The sequence below is a fragment of the Capra hircus genome, chromosome 7 (assembly GCF_001704415.2).
Source record: "Capra hircus breed San Clemente chromosome 7, ASM170441v1, whole genome shotgun sequence".
NCBI classification, from domain to species: domain Eukaryota; kingdom Metazoa; phylum Chordata; class Mammalia; order Artiodactyla; family Bovidae; genus Capra; species Capra hircus.
The window spans coordinates 103,815,296-103,842,041 of record NC_030814.1 but is presented as its reverse complement, the minus strand read 5'-3'; the positions used below and the strand labels follow the sequence as shown (position 1 = coordinate 103,842,041).

General features: G+C 55.4%; 2 protein-coding genes across 2 annotated transcripts; both read left to right on the top strand.

Annotated features, from left to right (window-relative positions):
• KIAA1683 (KIAA1683 ortholog) lies at window positions 5,363-16,571 on the top strand. The gene is made up of 2 exons (XM_018051430.1): window positions 5,363-9,025; window positions 15,563-16,571. Exons 1-2 carry the CDS (start codon window positions 5,378-5,380, stop codon window positions 16,487-16,489), a joined length of 4,575 nt encoding a protein of 1,524 aa, XP_017906919.1. The 5' UTR covers window positions 5,363-5,377; the 3' UTR covers window positions 16,490-16,571.
• LOC102171051 (putative protein TPRXL) lies at window positions 17,458-22,545 on the top strand. The gene is made up of 4 exons (XM_018051429.1): window positions 17,458-17,724; window positions 20,330-20,725; window positions 22,109-22,260; window positions 22,378-22,545. Exons 1-4 carry the CDS (start codon window positions 17,610-17,612, stop codon window positions 22,423-22,425), a joined length of 711 nt encoding a protein of 236 aa, XP_017906918.1. The 5' UTR covers window positions 17,458-17,609; the 3' UTR covers window positions 22,426-22,545.

Genomic DNA, 26,746 nt, shown 5'->3' with positions numbered 1-26,746 from the left:
ACCATATGGCTATCTTTTAAAGTCCTAGATGGAATGAATTACCTTGGGAACTTAAAGATACTGAACTACTGTTACATCTTTAGAATAAATCCTACTTGGGTATAGTATTATTCTTCTGATAACTGGTCTTTTTTTTTTTTTTTTAACTGGTCGTTTTTTTAGAGTATTTGCATCATATCTGTTAGTGAGAGCTAGATTTTGGTAATGTTTTTCTTTTTTCTTCTTTTTTTAAAAAGGAAATTACAAAGTTTTTCTTTTCCTTTTTTTATGGTAACTGGTGGCTCAGACCATAAGGCATCTACCTGCAATGTGGAAGACCCCGGTTCGATCCCTGAGTCAGGAAGATCCCCTGGAGAAGGAAATGGCAACCCACTCCAGTACTCTTGCCTAGAAAATTCCATGGATGGAGGAGCCTGGTGGGCTAGAGTCCATGGGGTCACAAAGAGTTGGACACGACTGAGCCACTTCAATTTCTTTCTTTCTTTTTTTATGAGTTGGTTTGTTTTTGAGGTATAGTTTTCTTTTTAAAGAAAAGTTTCCCCCCAGTTTTATTGAAAAATAATTGACATACAGCACTGTGTAAATTTAAGGTGTATGGCATAATGACTTACATATATCATGAAATAATGATCATAAGAAGTCTAGTGAACATTGGGACTTCCCTGGTGGTCCAGCAGTTAAGTCTCTGAGCTCCCAATGCAGCGCATGCTGATTTGATCTCTGGTTATAGCTCAGTTGGTTAAGCACATGCCTGCAATGCAGGAGACCCCAGTTCGATTCATGGGTTGGCAAGATCCGCTGGAGAAGGGAAAGGCTACCCACTCCAGTATCCTGGCCTGGAGAATTCCATGGACTGTATAGAAGATGGGGTTGCAAAGATCTGGACATGACTGAGCGACTCACTTTCACATGGAGAATTAATCCCACATAATACAAGTCATGGCCTTAAATAAATAAATAAATATATAAAAGAAAAAAATGTTCAGTGAACATCCATCATCTCATATAGATACAAAATAAAAGAAAAAAAATTATTTTCCCTTGTGATGATAACTCAGAATTCACTCTCTTAAATCTTTCGTATATGACATACAACAGTATTTTTAAATCATGTTGTACATTACATCCCTAATATGTATTTATCTTATAGCTGGAAATATGTACCTTTTGACTGTCTTCATCCACTTCCCCCTCTCCCTACCCAAGTCCCTCTGGTAACCACAAATCTGATCTCTCTTCCTATGAGTTTATTTGTTTGTTTGTTTTGGCTGCACCACAAGGCATGAGGAATTTTAGTTTCCCGACCAGGGATTGAACCCGAGATCCCTGCAGTGGAAGTGTGAAGTCTTAACCACTGGACCACCAGAGAAATCCCTGTTTGTTTGTTTTTGAAGTGTAATTGACACACAGTGTTAAGTTAGTTACTACTGGTTTACAATTTAGTAATCTGATGTTTCTATGCATTAAACAATGATCACCATGTAACATTGTTTTAAAATATTCCATCATTCTTTCTATGTTTGAGTGAAGGAGTGAAGGAGGCTAGGTTCCCATATCACATCCTTCTGCCACCTTGACTAAAAGGCCAAATTCTAATTTTTTAAGTGAAATTTTGTCTATTAAAGTACCCCTTGAGTCTACTCCTTACACACACACACAAGCACTTGTCAATTTAATGTTTATCCTTCCGGACTTTTTAATGTCCATTCCAGCGTGTGTGTGTTGTGCGTGTTTGTATGGGCTATTTTTTTAAAAAAGTCAAGTCCTAGGACCTCCCTGGTGGTCCAGTGGTTAAGAATCCACCTTCCAGTGCAGGGGATGTGGGTTTGATCCTGATCGGGGAACTGAGATCCCATATGCCATGGGGGAAGCTAAGGCGGCACACCGCAGCTACTTAGCCCACACGCCGTAGGTGGAGAAGAGCCTGCCCGCCACTGCTAAGCCCTGATGCAGCCAAACACATGAACAGAAGAAAAAAGGTCAAGGCCTGTGGAGCTTGCTGTTTGTAACTTGCATTTTTCATTTAAGGTATGCTCGGATTATCTGCTTATCTCCTTACATACTCCTCATCATCACTTATGAGTATTTTGGCCTCTATATGAAGGTGATGCAAAGAGAAAAGCCAGGCCATATTTTCACAATCCAAAGAAACCTATGTGACTGGCCTCCCAAGCCCCCTCATGTCCCCTGTCAATCACCTCATTTCTGCATTTTATTTTTTGGCTGTGATGGGTCTCCCTTGCTACACACTGGCTTTCTCTGGTTGCCGTGAGCAGGGGCTACTCTTTGTTGTGATGTGAGGGCTTCTCATTGCGGTGGCCCCTCTCGTGGAGCACAGGCTCCAAGTGTGTGGGGCTCGGCAGTTGCGGCACACGGGCTTAGCTGCTCCTTGGCATGTAGGAGCTTCCTGGACCAGGGATCAAACCTGTGCCCCTTACCTTTCAAGGTGGATTTTTAACCAGGGAAGCCCTTGTCCAGCCTTTTAATAGCAGAGCTTAATTTCTTCTCTTCTCTTTCGTATGTCCTGTAACTGGAGTAACCAATTTGTCATCTTTTACGTTCAGTTTCTTTCTCTCAAAACAGTGTATGTGAGGTTCCTCTGTACTGTTGACCACTTTCTCACTGACATCTCAAATAGGATCCATTGATTTATAAATAGGTCAATATTTTAAATTCTATTCATTTATATTAATATATTGATGGATATACAGTTGACTTACTCATTATTCTGTTGATGGACTTTTGTATGGTTTCTGGTTTGGGGAGAGTATAAACACTTGAACATCCTGAGTATATTCATCTGTGTGGAACTGATGAGTTGTCTTCAAGATATGGATCCAAGTGGTTGTAACTTGTTTACCTTTTAAATTTTACCTATTCTTGGATCTGGACACCATTTCTTATTTTAAACCCTTTCTTTTCTTTTTTAAAAATATTATTTGGCTGCGCCATATTTTAGTTGCCGAATGCAGGATCTTCAGTCTTCACTGAGTCATGAGAAATTTTAGTTGTGGCTTGTGGGATCTCGTTCTCTGACCAGGGATTGAACCTGGGCCTCCTGCGTTTAAGCCACCCCTCTGCTGATAAGCATTGTTGTTTTCAGTTTTGACTCTCATAAACAATACAGTGATGAACATCCTTGAGTACCCTTCTTTATGCACTTGTTAACTGACCCCCTAGCAATCACCTTTTTGGTTATTTTCAGTTTGGTTTTTTTTTTTAGGTACAAAATAACACTGGATACATATCAAATCTATAACCAAACGGACCTACAATATAACACAGGGAACTATGCTCAATATCTTGTAATAACCTATAATGAAAGAGAATGTAAAAAAGGAATATATATGTGCCTTTCCTCATGGTTCAGTGGCTCAGACTCCAAGCTCCCAGTGCAAGGGGTCTGGGTTCAATTCCTAGTCAGGGAACTAAATCCCATATGCTGCAGCTAAAGTTCCCACATGCCGCAGATAAGACCTGGTGCAGCTAAATAAATAAAATAGCACAAATAAATATTTTAAGAAGGAATATAGATATGTATATATAACCGAATCACTTTGCTATATACCTGAAACTAATACAACATTGTAAATCAACTGTATTTCAATAAATTTTTTTTTAAAAAGGAATAAACTTCCTTGCACATTCATTTTTTGGACTTAAAATGCTTTGTTTTTGATGTTTCATTTTTAATCCAAAGACATGAACATGGAGGATATTCACTGACAGTTATAGCCAAAAATGCCAATTAAAAAAAAAGATTTATTTATTTATCTGGATGCACCAAGACTTAGTTGCGGCATTTGGGATCTAGTCCCCGGCCAGGGATCGAACCCAGGTCCCCTCCACTGGACACGAGAATTAGCCACTACATTAGCTACTAAACTGCCAGGGAAGTCACCCAAAATGCCAGTTTTCCCCCACGCCTCCCAGGTTCCAAAATAGCAATTTTTGATGCTATACTCTTTGACCTGACTGTTATTTCTCTAGTTTTACCTCTGAATAAGTGAACTTTGCAATTAAAAAAAAAAAGGTTTTGTTTTGTTTTGTTTTTTAAATAGAATTTAGTTTTTTTTTTTTTTTTTTTTTTTGGTTTTAACGTCTCTTCATTTTGGTCTTGGGGACAGAGTCAGCCCAGGGCAGTGTTGCTGCACATTGCGTGGGATGAAGGGCTGAAGGCTGCTGCTTCTTGCAAGCTGGCTTCTGAGATTGCACCTTCTTCTCCTGCTCCTCCTCCAACTCTATGATCTTCCAAGGTATGCAGTCTGTGGTCTCAGCCAGAAGGGGGGACTCCTGTAAAGTAAGTGTCTTATGTTCCAGGGCTGCCTGAGTGTCTGAATACTCTGCACCGGGGTACTTCTGAAATCCAGTCACCTCTTCATTGTTCCCTGTGCCCATCCTCCCATCTGTCATTGATCTATCCATCATCTATGTTATCCCCCATCTGTTCTCTGATCCATCCAGGCATTCATCAATCCACCTCCTTTTCACTGATCTCTTTACCAATGCCTTTGCCTTTCTCCACTCACTCACTCATTTATCTGCTCATGTTCCATCTGTTTGCTCACCCACTCATCTATCCTCCATCCCTCCATCTATCCAATTACCCTGCTACCCAGACCCCCATCCATTTATCTGCTTACCCTCTCATCCATCCATCCATCCATCCATCCATGTATCCATTTCCTTATGTACTGATCTGTTTGCCAATTCATTCATCAACTTCATTTACTCACCCATTTTCAACCCAAACCCTTTTATCTGTTCCTCCAACCCATCCAATATTCATTCGTCCACTAATTTATCCATCCAGGATCTAGTCATCCATCTATCCATCCAACCTTCAATCTGCTCCCCTACTCATTTACAGCCAGGCTAGCCACTCAGAATGTCTACCTTTTCACAACTGGGAGCCCAGGCCCTGTGACTGAGATGGGGCCACAGAAATGAGCCAGGCTCGGTTCCTACCATCTAAGAATTCAGAATACCATCAGTCACGCACAGAGACACAGGCAGGGTCTCTCCCAAGCAGTGTGATCAGTGCTGTCCTTATAGTACGTTCCAGACACAGAGGGGAGTTGGAGAGCAGGTAGGTGGTCGGGCATTCAGGTGAGAATGCGCCCTGTGTGCTGATGTCGAAGTAACCACAGCATGATGTGGCCTGGTGGTAGGAAAGGCCACCCGGGCATGTGACTGGGAAGGAGTTCCTGCCAAGGAGAGGAGGGAGATTGCAAGATACCAGGAACAAGAACATGTCGGTTCTGGGGGGTGAGTTCCCGCCCCAGCCAGGAGGCCTCGTGTCTCGTATGACGCTGCTCCCTGACCACTTCCCTACTGGCCCCCACAGGCAGAGCTGACCCGCCGAGGAACCCAGACAATGCAGCAGGCAACACAGCTGCAGGCGTCACCCGGTCGGCAGAGCTCCTATCAGCCCGTCCCCAATTTCCAAGACAGAATGGGGACACCGTGTTCACAGCTGCAGGCGTCACCCAGTGGGCGGAGCTCCCATCAGCCCGCTCCCAGTCTCCAAGACAATCCGGAACCACTGCATCCACAGCCCCAGAGTGAACCACCTTCCTCTAAGGAGACCCTTCTGGAACAGCGTGACAAGGACAAGACGGTGGCTCGTCGTGTCCCTCGCCTCCGGGCTGTGTTGGAGAGCCAGGCCTTCAGGAATGTCCTGGTGGATGAAATGGACATGATGCTGTCCCGTGCAGCCACCCTCATTCAAGCCAACTGGAGGGGGTACCGCCTCCGGCAGAAGCTCATCTCCCAGATGATGGCAGCCAAGGCCATCCAGGAGGCCTGGCGACGCTTCAGCACCAGGCGCCTCCTCCGGTCTGGCAAGACGATGGAGAAAAAAGCAAAGGTGGAGGAGGGGGACATCCCTTACCACCCGCCCCAGCAGGTGCGGTTCCAGCATCCGGAAGAGGGCAAGTCCCTTCTAGCCCAGCCCACCATGGTGAGCAAGGAGACCCAGTTCCCTTCCTCCGACAGCCTGGCCGCTTATACCCACCAACTGGCCCTGCTCCAGTCCCAGGGCACGTCACCACCTGGGATGTGCTCTGCCGGAGGCCCCAGCATCACCTTCCTGCCACACCAGACAGTCGCCATCAAACTTCCCTGTCCCGTGAGTCTCGATGCAAAGTGCCGCCCGTGCCTGATGACAAGAACTGTTAGGAGTACCTGCCTTGTCCAAGTAGAAGGGGACACAATGAAGACCAAGCAAGTAACTGCCAGAGCCGACAAGGCAGGAGCCACGGGGCCACCACCATCTGGAAGGTGCACCCAGGCAGTTCAAGGACAATTCAAGACCCAAACCCAGGCCCCCATGGAAGCAGAGGTCCTCAAAATGCTACCTCGGACAGGCCCAGCACCTGTGATAAACAAGACCCTCTCCCAGCCAGGGCCCACTATTACCACGATCAAGACTCCCTTCCAGATGTACCCGGCAGCCGCGATAGCCAAGACCTCGCCCCAGCCTTGCCCGGTGCCCATGGTAACGATAGCCAAGACCCCACCCCAGATGTACCTGGCAGCTGCGATGACCAAGATTCCACCGCCGACGTACCCAGCAGCCCCCATGACCAAGACTGCGGCCCAGACGTGCCCAGCGGCCACCACGATCAAGACTCCACTCCAGTCGTGCTTGGCAGCCATGATGAACAAGACCCTACCCCAGCCATGCCCAATGCCAACTGTCACAGTAACCAAGGCCCCACCCCAGGTGTACCCCCCAGCCCCAGTGGCCAAGATCCCACCTCAGACGTGCCCACCAGCCACAGCGACCAAGACCCCACTCCAGTCATGCCTGGCAGCCATGATGAGTAAGATCCAACCCCAGCCATGCCCAGGGCCCATGATAACCATCACCAAAACCTCACCCCAGCCCTGCCCGGCGACCCAAGGGACCAAGACCCCAGCCCCAATGCGACCAACAGCCTCCATGACCAACACTACACCCCAGACACGACCGGCGAAGGCTGCAATGACGAAGGCCCCACCCCAGCTATGCCTCCTGGCCTCGATGATCAGGTCTCCAACTCAGACACGGCCTGCGGCCACAGCGACCAAAGTCCCGCCCCAGCCGTGTGCAGTGCCCTTGCCAACCAAGATCCCACCCCAGATGCGCCCAGCACCCATGGGGACCAAGACCCCACTGCAGACGTGTCAGGTGGCTACAGTGAGCAAGACCCCATCTCATCAGATGTTCCAAGGAGCCACGGCGGCGAAAACTGCTCCTCCCCAGACGCGCCTGGCCGCCATGATCACCAAGACTCCAGCTCAGTTACGCTCAGTGGCCACCATCCTCAGAACCCTGTGCCTGCCCCCTTCAGCAGCTGGAAACCTCAAGCCTCCTTTCTCAGCAGCGGCGACAGCTGGAATTTCCGACACCTCATCCCACACGTGTCTAAGTGGACCAAAGGCCAGGGGCGCAATGAACGCGAGACAGGCGACAGGGGCTGTCAAGGTCTCGTCCCGCTCATACTTGACAGAGAGAAAAGTGGAATGCTTTCCCCCATCGCATCTGGGGGCTGAGGCTCCCAAGCCTCCAGCCGGGCCTCCTTTGGAAGGCGAGAAAATCAAGGTCTTCTCCCAGAAACAAGGCAAAACAGAAACCGCGTCTCACACCAGTATGGCCGTGGAAATGCCCGGGGATCTGACCTGGGCAAAAGTGGCCAACGACAGGACCAAGCGGGCACATCTGAGGACGGATGCCTTGAAGGTTCAATCCCAGATGTACGGGCCTGCGAGAACCGCTGGGGCGCCTCTGAGCACATGTCTGCCTCAAGCGCAACTGGCCCCTTGTTCAACCACAGGCTTGCCTCAGGCCCATCTGCTGGCTGAGCTGACTAAGGCCCTGCCCCAGGAGCACGTGTCTGCCAAACTGACCAAGGCCCAGGGCCAAGGACATCCACCGGCCCAACCGCCAGCAGCCGTGGCCCAACCACACCTGAGTGTGTGTCTGTCTAAGACGCTGTCCCAGGCACACCTGCCCGCCAAGCTCATGAAGGCGCAGTCCCAGGCACAGCTGACCACGGCAGTGATCAAGGTGCAGTCCCAAGGGCATCTCCCCACCGGACTGACAAAGGCGCAGTCCCAGGCCCAGCTGGTCACAGATACAGCTAAGAGCCTCTATGCCGCCCACCAGGCTGCTGAACTCAGCAGCAAGACGCAGTCGCAGCCACTCCTGGTGGGCTTCAAGGCTTCCACACAGCCCTGCCAGCACACTGGCGCTCTGCCCCGAGCCAAGCCAGAAGACAGACTACTGAGCCAGCTCCCATCCCACAGCTACGTGCAGGGCAAGGCCACCCTGGGCCTGCGCCAGGGGGCCGCTGAGACCCAGAACATGCTGGTGCCTCTGCTGGCCTCTGCTGGCCACACCACGTGCAACACTGACTCCTGGGGGGACAGCAGGGCTGCCCGGGCCCAGCCATCAACCACCAGCGCACCCCCGCCCAGCCAGGAGGAGCTAGCGGCCTCCCAACTCGCCTCCCTGTGTGCTGAGCTGGCCGCTGTGCTGGGATCCCAGGAGGACCTCCGCGCCTTGCTGGCCAAAGCCCTCTCCCAGGGGGAAGTGAGGGCGGCCCTGAACCAGGCCCTGTCCAAAGAAGTCTTGGGAGCCACGATGGCCAAGGCCTTGCCCCAGGGCATCCTGGGCACGGTGCTGGTGAAGGCACTCTCCTGGGGCGAGCTGGGCACCAGCCTGTCCCGCGCACTGTCCCGGGGCGAGCTCACTAAGGCCATTCAGAGCAGACTGGCGGACGTGCTTAGCAAGGCCCTGACGGAGGAGGAGCGCGCCACCTTGAGCCAAGCCCTGTGTCAGGGTGAGCTGGGTGCAGTCCTCAGCCAATCTCTCTCTCAGGCAGCCCTGAGGTCTGGAGTCGGCCTCCCCAAGGCTACCTCAAAAACGGTGGGAAGTGGGATGACTGTGATGCCGGCCCCCGTGGAGGTGGACTGCAGGGGGAGCCTGTCGGCCGCGTGGGGGCCCACCCTGGGCCCCATGAGACTACAGCCCAGCAAGGTTAGGGTTCCCTGGGGTGGGGCCTGGGAGGGTTTTGTCCCAGGCTGGCCCTCCGGGCTCTTGGAAGAGAGGGGGGATGGGGCTATGCTCGGGGGGCCACCCTGCTCATCCGTGGTCTCGGTAGGTGCCTCCTTGATTGCTGGGGTGATCACCATTCACCAGTATCCCCCTATTTCTGCCCCGGGTCCCACTCTGTCATGGGAGATGGGACCCAGCAGGAGCCCCTTAAATCTGTACCTGACCCCCAGGGTCTGTGAGGAAAGAGTGTGCCTGCACCCCAGGGCGAGTGAATTGGCATCAGCTCTCGGCCCCACGGTGAGTGACGTGGACCCCAACTTGCCCAACATGCCCCACCAGCAGCCGTCCTCCAGTCTGTGGCAGCCACTCCTTGCTAATGGCGTGGGCCCGAGCACCAGCCGGCCATCACTGGCCACTGACAGCTCAACCACAAGCGCCCACAATCCACACGAGGTCAGCAGGGTGGCCCCGCACACAAGGGCATCCCCAGGGGAGTGCAGGCTAGCACCGGGCAAGCTTCCCAGCACCGCAGCTCGTGGGAGGGGCACCCACTCCCACAGCTGTGCCGCCAACTATGGGGGGTCTGTTTGCTGGTGTCAGCCCTCAGGGATCAGCAGGGTACCCCCCAGTGGGGGCCAGCCCCAAGGGGCCAAAGTTCCACAACAGCTACCTGTGGTCCCCAAGGAGACCATGCAGAGAACTCGGTCCCCGAATCATAAACGAGCCTACAAGGGCCCTAGGCAGATGAGCAAAGAGGCGAGCTCAGCTCCGCCACAGGCCGCCACAGTGAGCAAGGCACAGCTGCACGCCCCCAAGGCCTGCACCATAACCGCAGGTCCGTGGCCCGACTCCGTGGCTCCTGGTCGTTGCTCGGCGCCCAAGCAACGGGATCAGGTGGATCCCGGTCTGTTCCAAGCCTCCCCAGGCAATAAGCTGACACCCACCCTTTCCCGAACAGCCATCCCTGGGAAGGAGAAGAATCAAACACGGGGTAGCCTTTCCAGGGCACATGGCCTACAGGAGCGGATAACTGGCCATATACTTGGCGAACTGGTGGCCAATATGCCACAAGGTCCAGACAATGACCTGTCCAGAAGCGTCTCCCAGGGCTCCACAGACTACGGCCTAAATATGAGCAATTCCCAGAGCTCGCTGCGCAGCTGCAGCTCACTCAGCCTTTCCACCACGTCTATGGCCAGTATGGCCGTTGTCGACGTGGTGGAGGAGGAGCCCTGGGAAGCCAGCTTGGACAGGGACTTTGATCTAAATGCTCTCCTCTCTGCAGAGGCCGTAGAGAGGTCCCAGGGACCCAGGAGTGTGGGAGAGACTGAGGGCGCAGGTCACAGGCACCTGGCCCCAAGCCTCCATGACCAGTCTTCTGCAGACCCAGAGCTGATCCCCGTTCTACATCATAGCTCACTGGCCAATCGTATGACGCTGAGTGTCCACTGGGACTCAGAGGATGAGGAAGACGTGTCCTCAGATCAGAGCTCCATGAATCTGAAGGAGAGTTTGTCCCAGGCACCCTATGGGAATCTGTTGGCCAGAAGTTTGTCATTGAGTAATGTGGCCTCTACTGTCTATGAGCAGCCGTCTGTGGCTGGTAGGTTGGCCTCATGCCTATCTCAGCCTATAGTAGCCAGTAAGGTGGCCTCAAATCCAGGCCAGCTCTCCACGGCCAGTAGAATGACCAGCAGCCTATCTGAGCCATCGGTGGTCAATAAGCGGACTCCCAGCTTAGGCCAGATGTCCAGGACCAAGAAGGTGTCCCTCAGCCTAGGCCAGCCATTGATGGTTGAGGGGGTGGTTCCCAGCTTTTCACAGCCACTGATGGCCTGCAGACTGGCCCTGACCCTACCCCAGCCATCTATGACCAGTGGGGTGGCCCCCAAGCTCAGCCAGCCACCTGTGACTAGTGGGGCAACCCCCATACTTGCCCAGCCACCTGTGACCACTGGGATGATCCCCAGCCTTGCCCAGCCAGCTATGACTACTAGGGTGGCCCCTAGCCTAGCCCAGCCACCCATGACTAGTGGAGTGGCCCGCAGCTTAACCCAGACATCTGTGACTGGTGGGGTTGTCCCCAGCCTAGGCCAGGCATCTAAGGTTTCTGGGGTAGAGCCCAGTCTAGCCCAGTCACCTATGACCACCGGGGTGGCCCCTAGCCTAAGCCAGCCATCTTTGAGCTTTGGAGTATCCCCCTTCCACACCCAGCCATCTTTTACCAGCGGGATGGCCCCTAGCTTAGGCCAGCCTTCTGTGACTTGTGTGGTGGGCCAGCCATTTGTGGCCACTAGGGGCACCCCCAGCCTGGCCCAGCTACCTGTGATCAGCGGTGCAGGTTGTGCTATGAGTGAGCCGAGTTGGGCCCCCAGGATGAGTCCAAATTTACCATCATCGAGGGTAAATGCAGTGGCTCCCAGTCAGCACTATTCATCATTAGCCATCGAGGTCACCTCAGGTGCACCATACGCATCAGTGGCTAATGGCGCGGGCCGGGGTCTGAGCCAGCCAGCCGTGTCTGCCAGGGTGGACCCACGTCAAGATCCTCTGACGGTTAGAGGGGTGGCCCCGCATCCCCAGGCCCCTGAGTTCAGCGAGGTGGCCCTGGGCTTTCATCAGCTGCCTGGTATTGGTGGGAGGCACCCAAGAGTAACTGAACAACCTGCTGCCATCGTCTCAGCTCCAAACCTCTACCAGGCACCTGTGGCCAAGGGGGAGAATTCTTGTCTAGGCCAGGAAGCCAGTGTGTCTCTGTTCAGGGGCATGTCTGTGGGCAGATCCCAGGATGCCATAGCCTCCGACACGCTCTCAGATGTGTCTCGGGGGACTCTGGCTACTGGCATGTTCCTAGGTATGTCTCAGGTACCAGTGTCCCCTGGCAGATCCAGGAGTGTGGCCCCTACTATGGGCCCCAGACAATCTCGGATGAGCAGGGGCATGGCTCCCAGGACATCCCGTGCCTCCGTGCCTGCCGCCCCTTTGACTCATGAATCGGCTAGGGTGGCTCTTGGCTTCTCTCAGGCTTCAGTGTCCGGTAGACTGGGTGTGAGTTCGTCTAGGTTTTCCATGACCACTGTGGGCCCCAGCATATCTCAGGTCAGCGTGGATCTTCCAGTATCTCTGGACCACCGGTGTCCTTCTGTGTCCACAATCTCCAGCAGTTCCCAACAAGCTGCTGTTATCAGCCAGGAGCCTGCAGTGGGCATGCCCAGTGCTATGGCCCCAGGCTCTAGAGCCGGTGGCGTGGCCTCTAGTCTACCCCCAGGGTCCATGATCAGAGGCTTGGGCCAGAGCCTTCCTCCAGGGCCCATATTGAGTTGTGTGGCCCCCAGCCTTCCACCAGGTTATGTGGTCAATGGTGTAGTCCATACTCTTCCCCCAGGGTCCATGATCAGTGGTGTGGGCCTGGGCCTTCCCCCAGGGTCTGTGATCAGTGGTTTGGGCCTGGGCCTCCCCGCAGGGTCTGTGATTGGTGGCATGGGCCAGGGCCTTCCTCCAGGGCTTGTGATTGGTGGCGTGGGCCAGGGCCTTCCTCCAGGGTCTGTGATTGGTGGCGTGGGCCAGGGCCTTCCTCCAGGGCTTGTGATTGGTGGCGTGGGCCAGGGCCTTCCTCCAGGGCCTGTGATTGGTGGCGTGGGCCAGGGCCTTCCTCCAGGGCCTGTGATTGGTGGCGTGGGCCAGGGCCTTCCCCCAGGGCCTGTGATTGGTGGCGTGGGCCAGGGCCTTCCCCCAGGGCCTGTGATTGGTGGCGTGGGCCAGGGCCTTCCCCCAGGGCCTGTGATTGGTGGCGTGGGCCAGGGCCTTCCCCCAGGGCCTGTGATTGGTGGCGTGGGCCAGGGCCTTGCTCTAGATCCCATGATCAGCACTGTAGCCCAGGGCCTTCCTCCAGGGTCTGGGGCAACTGGCATGGCCAGAACCGTGCCTATGAGTTCTGTGGCGACTTCAGTGTCCCCCAGTCTGATTGCAGCATCTGGCACTGATGGGAAGAAGCAAGGTCTCTCGGTGAAACCGTCAGCTAGTCTAATTGCTCGGGACCTGCTCTTAGATTCAGTGGCAGGTGCTGTGGACTCCAGAATCCCTCCTTGTCCTGTGAACTCTACTGTGGACACAGCATCTGTGCCTGGGGGACTGAGTCAGAACCTAGTTCTGGAGTCCATGGCTAGTACAGCCAGTCCACCCTCCACAATCGGAGGCGTGGCCCCGAGCCTTCCCCAGGGGTCCCTGCTGATTGGAATCTCTCCTCGTCCATACCATGGGGGCCTGGCAGGTGAAGGGTCCACAACCACCTTGCAGGCATCCCATCCCCCTGGCCTGGCTCAAGCTCCCCTCCAGGAAGCTCCTGGCATGGCCGGTGGAGTATACCAAGTACCTTCAGTTCTGCAAAGAGCCTCACAGTTGAACCAGGCTCTTGGAGTGATGACAGAATTTGAGACCACAGATCCCAAGACTGTGATGAGACCAGAGGACTCGGGCAGGGCTCCTCCCCAGGGGTCCATATCCAGGCAGGGGTCCGAAGTCCTTGAGGCAACCCCATGGATATACCATAGTCCCCTGGCAATAGACACTGACCACAGCCAAGAATTCCCTGTAGAGAATGAGGCTCTTCCCAAAGACCAGAGGCCGCTATTGGAGGAGGTAGCTCCCGGCCAAGCTAAGTCAATGCCCAGCAGTGTGGCCTCTGTCCTTCCCCAGTCCCCGAGTCTTGCTAAGCCCTACATGGTCAGTAGTGGCACCCCAACCCTGCAGCACAGGTCAGAGACCAATTTGGTGGCCCCTGGTTCGCACACTGTGGCTGCTAGCCCCAGTGTGCAGGCGGTGCCCATCAAGGGCACTGGGGCCCCACTGGCTCACCCGCAGACGCCAAGCTTTCACACTACACTCCGGAGCCCCTCGGCTTATCAAAAGGCTTTGATGACTCATATAATGCCCCAGAGCCCCTCAATGACTCATGAGTCCCATGGGGTCATGGCTTCTACTGGAGTCTCAGGGTCACCCAAGCCGACCCATGACAATACTGCAGCCAGCGGTTTGCACCCAGGGTCTGTGGCTTGGACGAGGACCCAAAGCACTTCCCAGAGGTCACGGCCACATGTTTCACCTCATCCATCCCTGATTAAAAAGATGATGTACAGTGGTTTCCAGAAGGAAACCATTCCCAGCGCACCCCAGAAGACAGCTGGCGGTCTGATTCAGAATGGCCATGGGTCCCTTCGCCCTAGAACATCCTTCAGGTCCATGCATGCTATTTCTGTACCAGAAAAGCCAGATAGTTCTGCAGCTGGGACTGTGCCCTCCGGTCAGGAGCAGCAGGATGCCCCCAAGTCCTTGCAGAAATTTCCTAAACATTCCCTGGGTGCACCGCCAGCCTTAACGCCAATAATCCACACTAATGAGCTGGCACATGGCATGGCCCCCTCTAAGCTGAACCCAGGGATTCGGAGGGTGTCTCTGGGTTATGAGTCTTCACCGAGGGGTTCTCGGCGGCCCCTTTTTAGGCAGGAGTTGCCGCAGGCGTCTCCAGTTTCCCTTAGCTTCATGGCTCCTGCAGAGAGTCTCAGGGCATCCGCAAGTCCCGCTGACATTCTTGGAACTTCTGTGACTCCTGCTGAGAGTCTCGGGGCACCCCTGACTCCAGCAGACAGTCTTGGGGTGTCTCTGACTCCAGCAGACAGTCTCGGGGCGTCCCTGACTCCGGCTGACAGTCTCGGGGCGTCCCTGACTCCGGCTGACCATCTTGGGGTGCCGCTGACTCCAGCTGACCATCTTGGGGTGCCCCTGACCCCGGCTGACAGCCTCAGGGTGTCCCTGACTCCGGCTGACAGTCTCGGGGAGTCCCTGACCCCGGCTGACCATCTCGGGGTGCCCCTGACCCTGGCTGACCGTCTCGGGGCGTCCCTGACCCCGGCTGACCGTCTCGGGGAGTCCCTGACCCCGGCTGACCATCTTGGGGTGCCCCTGACTCCGGCTGACAGTCTCGGGGTGCCCCTGACCCCGGCTGACCATCTCGGGGAGTCCCTGACTCCAGCTGACCGTATCGGGGCGTCCCTGACTCCGGCTGACCATCTTGGGGTGCCCCTGACCCCGGCTGACAGCCTCGGGGCATCCCTGACTCCGGCTGACAGCCTCGGGGCGTCCCTGACCCCGGCTGACAGCCTCGGGGCGTCCCTGACCCCGGCTGACCGTCTCGGGGAGTCCCTGACCCCGGCTGACCGTCTCGGGGCGTCCCTGACCCCGGCTGACCGTCTCGGGGAGTCCCTGACCCCGGCTGACCGTCTCGGGGCGTCCCTGACCCCGGCTGACCGTCTCGGGGCGTCCCTGACCCCGGCTGACAGTCTCGGGGCGTCCCTGACTCCGGCTGACAGTCTCGGGGCGTCTCTGACTCCGGCTGACCATCTCGGGGCATCCCTGACCCCGGCTGACCGTCTCGGGGCGTCCCTGACCCTGGCTGATAGTCTTGGGGTGCCCCTGACTCCGGCTGACCATCTTGGGGCCTCCCTGACTCCCGCTGTACTCCAGGGCCCGGAGGACACTGCCATGTCTGGTGGCCAAGCGTGGAATTCTACCATCCCCAGCGTAGCAGTTGGGCCCAGGGGCAGCACCGTGGCCCCCGGCGGCGCTTGGGAGCTAGCCAGGGGCACTGTGCCGTGGGACGTCGTGGGCAGCAAGGCAGCGGTGGACCCCAGACAGCCGAGGGAGCTGGTGGCATCCGTGCAGGCTGTCGAGAAGATAATCGTCCATGCGGTGGTTATTATCCAGGCGTGCGCACGCGGCTTCCTGGTACGCCGTACCATCAGGGTGTGGCACCAGTGGGCCATCATCATCCAAGCTGCCTGGCGTGGCTACCGTGTGCGGCGGGACCTGGCCCGCCTCTGCCGAGCTGCCACCATCATCCAGGCTGCGTGGAGAGGCTTCGTCATTCGCCAGAGCCGCACCCAGCAAATGCTGCTCCAGAATGTGTGGGCTGAGACCGGCAGTGGGGCTCGGACGACGTCTGACCACCGCTGCTTCCAGGCCTGCCAGCCACATGTCTGTGCTCTCTGCCAGTCACTGACCTCCGGACTAGGAAGCCCACCCAGCGTGGTGATGCTTGTGGGTTCCAGCCCCCGCACATGCCACACGTGCGGCCACACCCTGCCCACCCGGGTGGTGCATGGCACGGGCCGGGGTGCTGCCAGCCAGGCCGGCGTGCCGCGGGGCTGCCTGAGCCAGTCAACTGCCCAGAGCCTTCGGCAGCCCCTCCCTCAGGCCAAGGCGGCCACAGCCATTCAGTCTGCCTGGAGGGGTTTCGTTGTGCGCCGTCGGCTGAAGCAGCAACAGGAAGCAGCCAAGATGCTTCAAGCCACCTGGCGCGGCCACAGCACCCGGGCCTCCCTCACCACGGACGCGCTCCTGGGGCCAGCGGTGTGGGACAACTCACGACACACGCAGTGGCCGGGCGTCTAGGACCTTGGCGTACTGGTGGGGGGATGCCGGGGAGGGGCCACATGGCTCTCTGGGTTTCATGAATAAAGCCCTCCACAGCCTGGGTCTTGGCCTCCTGTGCGTGTGGGCGTCTCGGGCATGGTGTAGGGTGGAAATCTGGGGGACCTAGAACATCCTGGACCAGAGGGGTCCAAAACTTTCAGCCACGCCGCAGGCACCTGGGGTCTGCCTGGAATCAGGACCTTAAGCCTTCCGCGGAGGTCAGGGCGGCCAGCCTGGACTCACATGTGCCACCGTATTCATCCAGGGCGAGCAGGGCAGCGTCCAGTCAGTTGTGGACGGAAGCACCCCAGAAGCCATTGTCTGGGGGGCCTGACTTGGAATGGCCACCATGAGGCCCTTGTTCCTAGAAAATCCTAGAGGCTTCCAGCCACATCCTGACTTTGGGGGATGCTGGGCCACCCTCAAGGGGCCCCAGTCTAGGTGAGAGAGACCTGGATGCAGGTGGGATCAGAGACACAGCAAAGGGAGGGGCCTGGGGGCACCCAGAGGGGCAGCCTGGCCAAGCGGAGGGGCATGGGGGTGACAGCACGGACTTGGGAAAGGCATGGAGGGGCAGCAGAGTGGTGGGGGCTTCGGTGGAAGCTAGGAGGGGCAAGGATGTCCTGGAGAGACATGTGTGCGTGCTAAGTCACTTGAGTTTTGTCCGACACGGACCACCAGGCTCCTCTGTCCATGGGATTCTCCAGGCAAGAATACTGGAGTGGGTTGCCATGCCCTCCTCCAGGGGATCTTCCCGACCCAGGATTCGAACCTGCAGTCTCTTGCGTCTCCTGCATTGGCAGGCGGATTCTTTACTGCTAGCGCCACTTGGGAAGTCCCCTGAGGGGACAGGCAGAGTGTAAGGCTTTGGGGTCATGAACCAAGAGGGTTTGTTAGGAGAGGTGGAGGAGGAAGTCAGGAATATCAGCCCTGGTGAACAGTAGGGCCCTCAAACGCCCTGCGTCCGGAGGCCCCACCTCCGCCTCGGCCCTGAACAGTGCCGCGCGCCGCCGACAGCTGGGGGCGCGCAGGTGTAAAGAGCGGGCACCTGGCCACACACCTGTGCGGAGCCCGTCTTTCCCCCGCTCCTCACGCAAGAATGGCGAGCTCCCAGCCGCCGCCGCCGCCGCCGCCGCTTCTATTGCTGGCTCTACTGCCGCTGCTGCTAAAAGCTTCTGATGTGAATTCCTCTGCTCTCATGGGCAGCTCCACAGGTAAGAACAGGTAAGATCCGGCTTCCAGGAAGCTGGAGGGGGGAGCGGCCTAGTCGCACACCTGGTGTCTGGGCACCTCCCTCAGGCCACACTAGTCTGCCACCGCCACCCCCGCGCCCCCAGCCCGGAGCTGTTGCTCCTGCTGGAAGCAAGAACAGCGGGAGCACCAGCCCCTCCACCCCCCACCCCTCACCCCAGTCCTGAGGGTGCCAGGTCTGCCACCACAGCATTACATGAACAGCAACAGGCTGGTGAATGCCTCCTACCCAATTTGAGGTTCGGTTCCCAATCTCAATTTCTCTTAGGCGCCCCCAAAGGGAGAAGGGTGAGAACCCAGGGGCCACGGGGATGCGGGCGGGAGAAGGGCTTACTTCCTGGTCACTGAACCTCTGCGGCTCCCAGCGTAGGCTCTTGGCCCCCGACTTAATTTCTTTGTTTCCCTATATAAGACAGCTCCTGGGGTGGAGAAGAGTTGGATTTCTCGCATCCATGGCCCCCATCCTTTCCACCCCATCAAGCCTCTGACCAGTGTCCCAGCCCCAAACCTGGAATATCAGAGTGGAGGCCACCACAAAATGAGACTCTCATAGCAGACAAAAGCTTTACTCGGAAGGACCACATAGCTCAGGAAACTGAGGCTCAGACAAGCCAAATTTCCCAGCCTGTGCCAGACCCAGATTAAACCAGCTGACTTGACTCATGCCAGCCTCCTGGTCTAGGAGTCTCTGGGCAAAGCAAAGTCCTGGCACGGCGCATAGACTCAGCCCCATTTCACCTTCTGGTCGGCTCTCCCCCTATCTGTGCCAGGCACTCAGCAGAGCTTATGTCCTCCACAACCTCCTCTTTCCAGTTTTCCTTAGTTTGCCTTAGAAGTATGACTCCTCAGAGGTCTCGCTTGGCTTGGGGTCCACTGTGGCCCCCGAGTCATCTTCATTTCAGCTGAAACCTCTGTCATCTGGATTCCTTCTCAAAGAATGGTGGGAGACAGTTTGAGGAGGCTGGACTCTTAGTCCTTGACTCCTTGGAGGTTTTGTTTTGTGTTTTACTCTATTTTTAATTGAAGGATAATCGCTTTACAATATTGGTTTCATTTCTGCCATACATCAACATGAATCAGCCACAGGTGTACATATGTCCCCTCCCTCTTGAACCTTCCTCCCACCTCCCATCCCTTCCCACCCCTCTAGGTTGTTAGAGCCCCAGTCTGAGTTCCCTGAGTCATACAGCAAATTTCCATGGGCTGTCTATTTTACACGTGGTAGTGCATATGGTTCCGCGCTACTCTCCCCTGGAGATCGTTGAAAAGCCTTCTTACTTCCCAGTCACTGGGCCAGACACTACCATTGTGAGCCTCAGTTCCCCACCTGTAAAATGACGATAAAGTCAGGCCAGTATACCATGCCTCCGTCTAGACTCATCTGTCATCCCCTCAGGAGCTGGGAAACTGGTTAGAGAAATAGGGTCTGCATGTGGACCCAGCCCCCTCCTGGGGCCAGGGCCAGAAGTTATTTCCTCATTTGTGCTGCTTAGGGTGAGGCAAGCACAAAGATCCACCCAGGGCAGAGCGGATTGGGTGCGGCAAGATATGGTTGATGAATGGATTTGCAATCAGTTAAGTTTACCAGCAGCCTGGAGCTGGGAAGGAAGTAATTGTGGGAGGTGGCCCATGAAATCTTTACCCACCCTCAGCCTGGCCCCTGGGCCCTAAGCTAGGGAGCAGCTAGAAGAAGGTAGCAGAGGTTCCAGAGTCTTATTGCTCAGTTGTGTCTGACTCTTTGTGACCCCATGAACGGCAGCATGCCAGGCTTTCCCGTCCTTCACTTTCTCCCAGAGCTTGCTCAAACTCATGTCCATTGAGTCAGTGATGCCATCCAACCATCTCAACTTCTGTCATCCCTTTCTCCTCCCGCCTTCAATCTTTCCCAATATCAGGGTCTTTTCTAATGAGTTGGGTCTTGGCATCAGGCGGCCAAAGTATTGGAGCTTCAGCTATGGCATCAGTCCTTCCAATGAATATCTGCTGACTGTTCTTAGAGCTCAGGCCTCAGTGCCCCCATTAAAACCTTGAGTTTAACCATGGGGACCTTCCAGGTACCTGGGAAAGCAGATTAGGGTCGATACTCTCTGGGAGCTCAGAGATGGATCTCTGCTGCTCAGAGATGGATCTACCAGCATCACTGAGTATCAGACCTGTGTGAGCTCTCAGAGACTCTGACTTTCTGTGATGTCCATTTTACAGATAAGTAAACTGAGTCCCAGAAGGGTTCAAAGAGTTGCCCAGCATGCTGCCTGGGTTGGCAGCCATGCCCTATATCCAGAAGAGTTCCAGAGCCCTAAAGAAGAGTAGGGGGCAGGGAGGGTCCACCCCAGACTGAAATGCTGGCTGTGGGAACTCAGATGAGGAGCTTCAGACACCAACACCTCAGTTTCCCACTGAGCACTCCCACTGTGCACTAATCCCTCCAAGTCTCCCTAAGTGGTGGGTGCTGTCTAGTGGCGTAATAGGGAAAGAGGCATCTGGCTGGTTGGGGCCAGGGCTGCATATCCTTGTTCCTAATTATCTCCTTCCTACACCCCAATGGTGTTTTCTTTCCACATGTTACAGCCTCAGAGATGGACAGCTCGACTTCCAAACCTCTGACTTCTCCCTTCAGCTACAGCTCCCCTACTGTCTGGGAAAACCACGCCAGCCAAGAGAGCCCAGAGACAGGCTCCACATTCCATCCCAACAGCCCTAGTTCAGAGGCCACAACCTACCGCAGCCCCTCAAATTCAGGGACAACCTCCACCACCCAGCCCACCTCCTCACAACCTGAGCCAGACACCCACCCCAGCTCTGGCTCCCCCAGGTCGGAGCACACCGTCACCTCCCCCTCCAGCGCCCTGAGTTCTGTCTCCTTGGCCACCCTGCCTTGGAGTCCCACTCACCCCAAGCCCAGCACGCTGCCTCCCTCTGTGTCCTTGGCCACCACTGACCGGACATTCGAGACATCTGGTTATGGTGAGTATTGGGACATTGGGGCCTGTAGGGGGATGGAAGGATTGAAGGCAGGAGGAGAAGGGGATGACAGAGGATGAGATGGTTGGATGGCATCACTGCTCCAATGGACATGAGTTTGAGCAAGCGCTGGGAGATGGCGAGGGACAGGGAAGCCTGGAGTGCTGCAGTCCATAGGGTCGCAAAGAGTGGGAGGAGGCTGAGCGACTGAACAGCAAGGGGTATGGTTGGGGGTACCAAGTTGCAGTTCTGGGATTGGCCACCAGGGGGAAGCACAGTCCTAAGAATGTGCTGGGAAGGGCCTCTTCCCCACCCCACCCCTCACCTCCCATCACCTAAGCCTCTTCAGACCTTCATCCCAAGCACGTTTTATTAAGCACCTATTGTGGGTCAAGTCCTGTGGGAAACGGTTATGTTGGAAGATAGGTTATAAGTAAATTTGTTTATAAAAGAACAAAGTAGAGCAGGATAAAGGGTCGAAATGTGAGTGCAAAGAATTTGAAATTTTAAATGACTACTCGGCAGAGGTCTTAGTTTGAAGGAGGTGAAGTAGAGAACCATGCCCGTACCTAGCGGGAAACAGGACGGGCAGTGAGCACAGCCAGGGCAAAGGCCCTGAGCTAGGACTGTTCCTGGTGCATCTGAGGTGCCACCAAGAAGTGAGGTGGCTGAAATGGGGTGAGTAGGGTACTAGCTGGGGTGGTGAGGGTGGGGGACTTGCAGTGTGGTTATACGGAGTCCCTGGGGTCCACAGAGGCCAAGCATTTTTTAGAGGGTCTAGAAAAATCTATCATTCAAAATAATGTTATCTCCAAAACATGCAAAGAAGAGTGTAAACATGAAGTAAAATAACATTTTGCTATAAATTCAATAACACTCTGCTATAAATAAAAACATTTTGCTTAAAGTCACAGGATATAAAACCATCTTTACAAAGTGTCACATTTTGTACGTAGCCTCAGAAAGTCACTGCGTTTGGGAACTGAGTTTAAGGTTGAATTTTTTTTTTTTTTTTTCCCCCACTTTGCAAGAACTCCCAGAAATGGCCAACAATGGCGTGGGAACACAGCAAACAAAGCGAATGCCTTGTAGACAAACATATTCAAAAGAAAAGAAAGAGAAAAACGAAAGTGAAAGTAAAAAATGTGCTTGAAGAGATAGTTGGAGCAGCCACTAGAGAGGAAAGTAAGCATCGCGTCCTGAGAAGGGACTTAAAGGCCCTGGACTCTATCCTTCCAGTGCAGGAGATGTGGGCTCCATCCAGGGAACTAAGATCCCACATGCCTCGCAGCACAGTAAAAAAAAAAAAAAAGGCCCTGGGGCCCTGGTGTGTCTCAGTCTTAGAAGAGTTCAGTGCCGTGGCTGACTCAGAGCTCCTCCCTTTAGCTCCAGGTGACTCTGAGGCTCTCAGGTTGCACAGGAACCCTGGTGTGGTGGTGGCCGTGTGTCTGCTAGTGTCTGCTTTGCTCATCGGAGGTGTGATCATGGCAGTGAGGCGCTGTCACAACGGGGTTTCTGAGTTCCAGAAGCTGGATGAGGTATCCATGGTGGGGGGGAGGCTGGACCGGGGTGGGGGTGCCCTCTCAAGCAGGGCAGGCCCCTGCTGCAGAGACTGCTGGTCCCTGAACACCCCCTCGTGTGTGTTCCTCCTTCAGGGGCTTGTGAGTCGAAGGTCTTCTTCTGCCCATCACAGACTGCCGTGATCTTCCATCTTTGAAGCTGAGGGAGAGGGACTTGGATGAGGCTGGGGCATCTGGCGAGGGGCAGTAAAGCCCCTATCACTCCTCCGAGGCATCTTGAGTCATAAATTCATTTGACAAACATTTTAGAGTGTCTACTCTGTGCTGGGGTCACCGTGGGGACCATTCCTCCACCCTTATGGAGCCCACAGTCTCAAGAGGGAAGACCGACAGCAGCCAGGTAATCAAGTGATATAATTTCAGATGGCTGAGGGCCACACAGTGGGGTTGCAGCTGGAGCCCAGGGTCCTGTGTGCCCAGGTTTGCCGAGAGGGCAGGGAGGTCTGTCTGGAAGGTGATACTGTTTTCCCTGGCCATACCGTGCAGCCTGTGGGATCTTAGTTCCCCAAGCAGGGATTGAACCCAGGCACTCAGTAGTGAGAACATGGAGTTCCTACCCATCAGACCACCAGGAAGTTCCCTGGAAGGTGGTATTTGTGCTGAGACCTGAAAGAGATAAAGGGGCCGCTGTGGGGACACCAGGGAAGGCGTGCCTGGGGGCAGACACAGCAAGTGCGAAGGCCCTGTGGTGGGTAGGAAACACTCGGGGTGTTTGGGAAACAAGGAGATGAGTAAGGTCAGAGCGTGAGGGAGGGGCATGTGGAGCACCAGGTGGGCTTGGGAAAGAGCGTGAGTTCTAGCCAGAACACCGTGGGGGCATTTTCATGCAGCAAGTGCCAACATCCAACTTCAGGTCTTTAGGAGGGCAGATCAGCAGGGAGAGAGGCTCTGCGGGAGGCAGGAGCAGCCTGTGCAAAGGCCTGGAGACTGGACAGGGCCAGAAGCAGGCAGAGAGCAGGGAGTCACAACAATCCCCACCCCGCTACCCCAGTCTTGTGGTCCAGTGGTTAAGAAACTGCCTCCCAATACAGGGGACGTGGGTTCGATTCCTGGCTGGGGAACTAAGATCCCACATTCCAGGGGGCAGCTAAGCCCTCACGTGGCCACTACTGAGCCTGCACATCACAGCTAAGAGCTGACGCAGCAAATATAAATAAACAGCTTAGAAAACAGCCACCACTACCCCCAACCCCTCCATTATCTCAGTCCCGTTTCCCAAGGTCTGAGCCAGGCATCCATTCTCTTCCCTCCCATTGTACAGGAGGGAAAACTGAGCTCAGGGCAGGGCAGGCCTGGGGCTCAGGCTCCCGGTGGTTATGGGCTTTCCCTTCTAATGGGGACCTTCCAGGATTCTCTAGCAGCTTGGGACATGGAGGCTTCAGGCTGGGTCTTACCCTTGTCCCTTGGCCACGATTCAGGTCTGGGTTTACCGTGCAGTGAAAATGGGTGGTCAGAGGGGCTGAGGGTCAAGGTCACCCAGAACATGGAGGTGAAGCCTGCCCCCAGAAGGGTCACGCTCTGGTGATTCTTGGAGGCGGAGGGGACAGCAGGGCCTCCTGGGCAGGCGGCAGGTCTGGTGAAACATTAACTTGTGGCAGCTTGGGAGGTGGCCTTTCCCCTGGCCACAGCGCCCCCTCACCCCACAGCCCCTCCTGGAGGCCCCCAGTTCCTGCTGCAGCTCCAGCCCCCACTGTTCGTGAAGTGAGTGTCAACCAGAGGACCAGAAAAGGTCATCAATCTGCCTGGGGCAGCAGGACATGACAAGTAACTTTCCCAGAGCCTCCAGGGACCCCCTGGAAGCCATCTGCATGTTCCTGAAGCCATTACTCATGGACTCTGCTGTGAAGCCCGGGTCCCAGACCCCAGGGACTGGGGTAAATAAAGTCCTCTCATCCTTTTTCTTTTGGAACAGTTGCTTTACAATGTTGTGTTGGTTTCTGCTGTGCAATGAAGCAAGTCAGTTTCATGTATACAGATATCCACTCAGGGCTTCCCTGGTGGCTCAGAAGGGAAAGCGTCTGCCTGCAGTGCGGGAGACCTGGGCTCAATCCCTGGGTCGGGAAGATCCCCTGAAATGGTATCCGCTTAAGAGGGTGGCAAAGCATGAATCGGCTGGATAACATCACTGACTCTATGGACCTGAATCTGAGCAACTTCCAGGAGATGGTGAAGGACAGGGCCGCCTGGCATGCTGCGGTCATTGGGCTCGCAAAGAGTCAGACACGAGTTAGGGACTGCACAGCAAATACATAAATCCCCTCCCTCGTGGCCCTCCCTCCCACTCTGCCACGCCACCCCTCACAGGGCAGCGAGTTGAGCTTCCTGCGCTATACAGCTCTTCCCACTGATTATCCGTTTAACACACGGTAGTGTATGCGTGTCAACCCTAATCTCCTAATTCGTTCCACCTTCTCCAAATCCCCCAATTCTGGCCTCAGAACTGCGCTTCTCTCTGCCTCCCTTCTCCGTGTTTTTCTGTCTCCATCTCTTGCCGACTCTCTGGGTCTGTCCTCTTCTCTCGCTGTCTCCCTCCCTCTCTCAGCAAACACAGAAACAATTGAACTTAATGCCTGCCCACTCCGGGCTCACCCCACCCCCCTCTCTCCCCACACAAACACAGATGGTCAGCGCTCCCGTCCACTCTGTCTCACACCGTCTCAGTGACACTTTCACACCTTCCCAGTCTCTCTGCCTGCCACTTCCGGCTGGGTCCTGAGGGGAGCACGTGGGTGTGGGTGTGTCCTGCTCAGGGCTGGCGCTCAGATAGTTAAGGGGCTCCACCAGGGCGGGGACCCTGGGCTGCCTCTTGGGCAGGCTTCGTCCTCCCTGCCCCCCCCTTCCTGCTGGGTCACAGGACTCAGTCGTGGCAGTGAGCTCAGACCTACCCAGGCCTCTCAGAACTTGTGTGAGTTTGAGGGGTTCCCAAGTGGTGGGCTGGGGTCCCTGAACTGTCCAGAGCTGGGCTGGGAGCTAAATGGACAGCCCATGGAGCCAGGGGACTTCTTCCTGAGGGTCCTGATGCTCCAAGGCTGCTGACTCTGGGAAGGAGTTGGGAGGGGCTTGGGGAGTACATGCGGGTGCCAGACCCGCTGCTCCTGAACAGAGGTCCCTGAGGAAGGCTGGACGGTTGTCCTACACTGGCGCCAGTGGCCTGGCCCAGGCTACCGTGATTGAGTGTCTTCCAGGAGAGGGTGCAGGCTGTGGGAGTGAGCTCTCTGTCTTGGGGAGTCTCGCAGGGGAATAGCTGGGCTCCTGGAGCCCAGAGATCTCATGTTCATCTCCCCAGGTACAAAGACGCCTCGGGCTTCCCTGAGGCATAGCAGAAGGTGCTCTCCTTCCCGCTAAGCAAGGTGAGCAGGAGGGGTGGGGCTGTGACTGAAGCGGGATGGTCTTGTGTGTGCTGTGGGGGCAGGGGTCCCAGTACTTAGGAACACCCAGGGCAGCCTGAAGACCCACTTGCAGGGGAGGAGAGTGAAGCCTTGAGAGGCCACGAGGAGGCTGCTTGCTGCAAGGACCCAGCCCCTGGCTGCAGCTGTCGCTGTAAGGGCAGGAGACCTGTGGAGGCGGTTGAGGGGAGGGAAGGCAGTAGGGTCCCCTTGGGTCCGGATGCAAGGCTTTGCCCAAGGAAAGGGGGTCTGGGTGTCCTCAGTCCAGGGTGAGGAGAGTGTGAAGCCTCACACTTCCTTTCTTTACAGGGCAGGGAAACTGAGGCAGGAGTAAAAGACAGTAGTGAGTGAGGAACTGGGAAGGGGCTGGATTTGAATCCCAGGTTACTGCCCGAGCGGCTGGGACACTCACACTCTGTAAGCATGCGTGCTAAATCGCTTCAGTCGTGTCCAACTCTGTGCGACCCCATGGACAGTAGCCTGCCAGGCTCCTCCGTCCATGGGATTTTCCAGGCAAGAGTACTGGAGTGGGGTGCCATTGCCTTCTCCGCTATATATGCTAGTGTTTAAAATAAAAAAAAAAAAAGCTAAAATTGTGTGGCTGGAGAGAAGTCAGTATGAGGCGGTCCCAGCAGCAGGCAAGGTCCTACACACCTTACCTTGCTTAGCCATGCCCCAGCTGCTAGCAGGTGGAGGAGAAAGATGAAGGTGACTTCAGTTTACACGAGAAAACTGACAGAGAGGTTCTCTCTCCCGTAAGCTGAGTGGCTGAGTGAGTGTGAACCTGAGTCTTCCAGACCCTTTTCTGAGCTCTGAACCCCTGTCAGCTAAGACGAATCCCCAGCTGCTCCAACGGCCCAGGACACTCCCTGGCTGCCCTCTTTACTGTGGTGTGTGATCATGCAGCCCTGGTGAACCCCAGCAGCTGTCTCCCTCTCCAGATTGCACCTGCCTTCTCTTTAAAGTGGGCATCTTTGACATTCCCTGAAACACTCTTTCACAGTATCAGGCATTCCACTTGCACGTGGGGTGCCTCCTGCCCTGGGCCTGGGGACATA

Excerpts from the sequence above, each read along its gene's own strand:
- KIAA1683 (XM_018051430.1), top strand. The coding sequence starts at position 5,378 with ATGCAGCAGGCAACACAGCTGCAGGCGTCACCCGGTCGGCAGAGCTCC. Across the intron at positions 9,026-15,562 it reads TGAGACTACAGCCCAGCAAG|GGCCCGGAGGACACTGCCAT; the intron begins GTTAGGGTTCCC and ends GCTGTACTCCAG.
- LOC102171051 (XM_018051429.1), top strand. The coding sequence starts at position 17,610 with ATGGCGAGCTCCCAGCCGCCGCCGCCGCCGCCGCCGCTTCTATTGCTG. Across the intron at positions 17,725-20,329 it reads TCTCATGGGCAGCTCCACAG|CCTCAGAGATGGACAGCTCG; the intron begins GTAAGAACAGGT and ends CACATGTTACAG. Across the intron at positions 22,261-22,377 it reads AGTTCCAGAAGCTGGATGAG|GGGCTTGTGAGTCGAAGGTC; the intron begins GTATCCATGGTG and ends TTCCTCCTTCAG.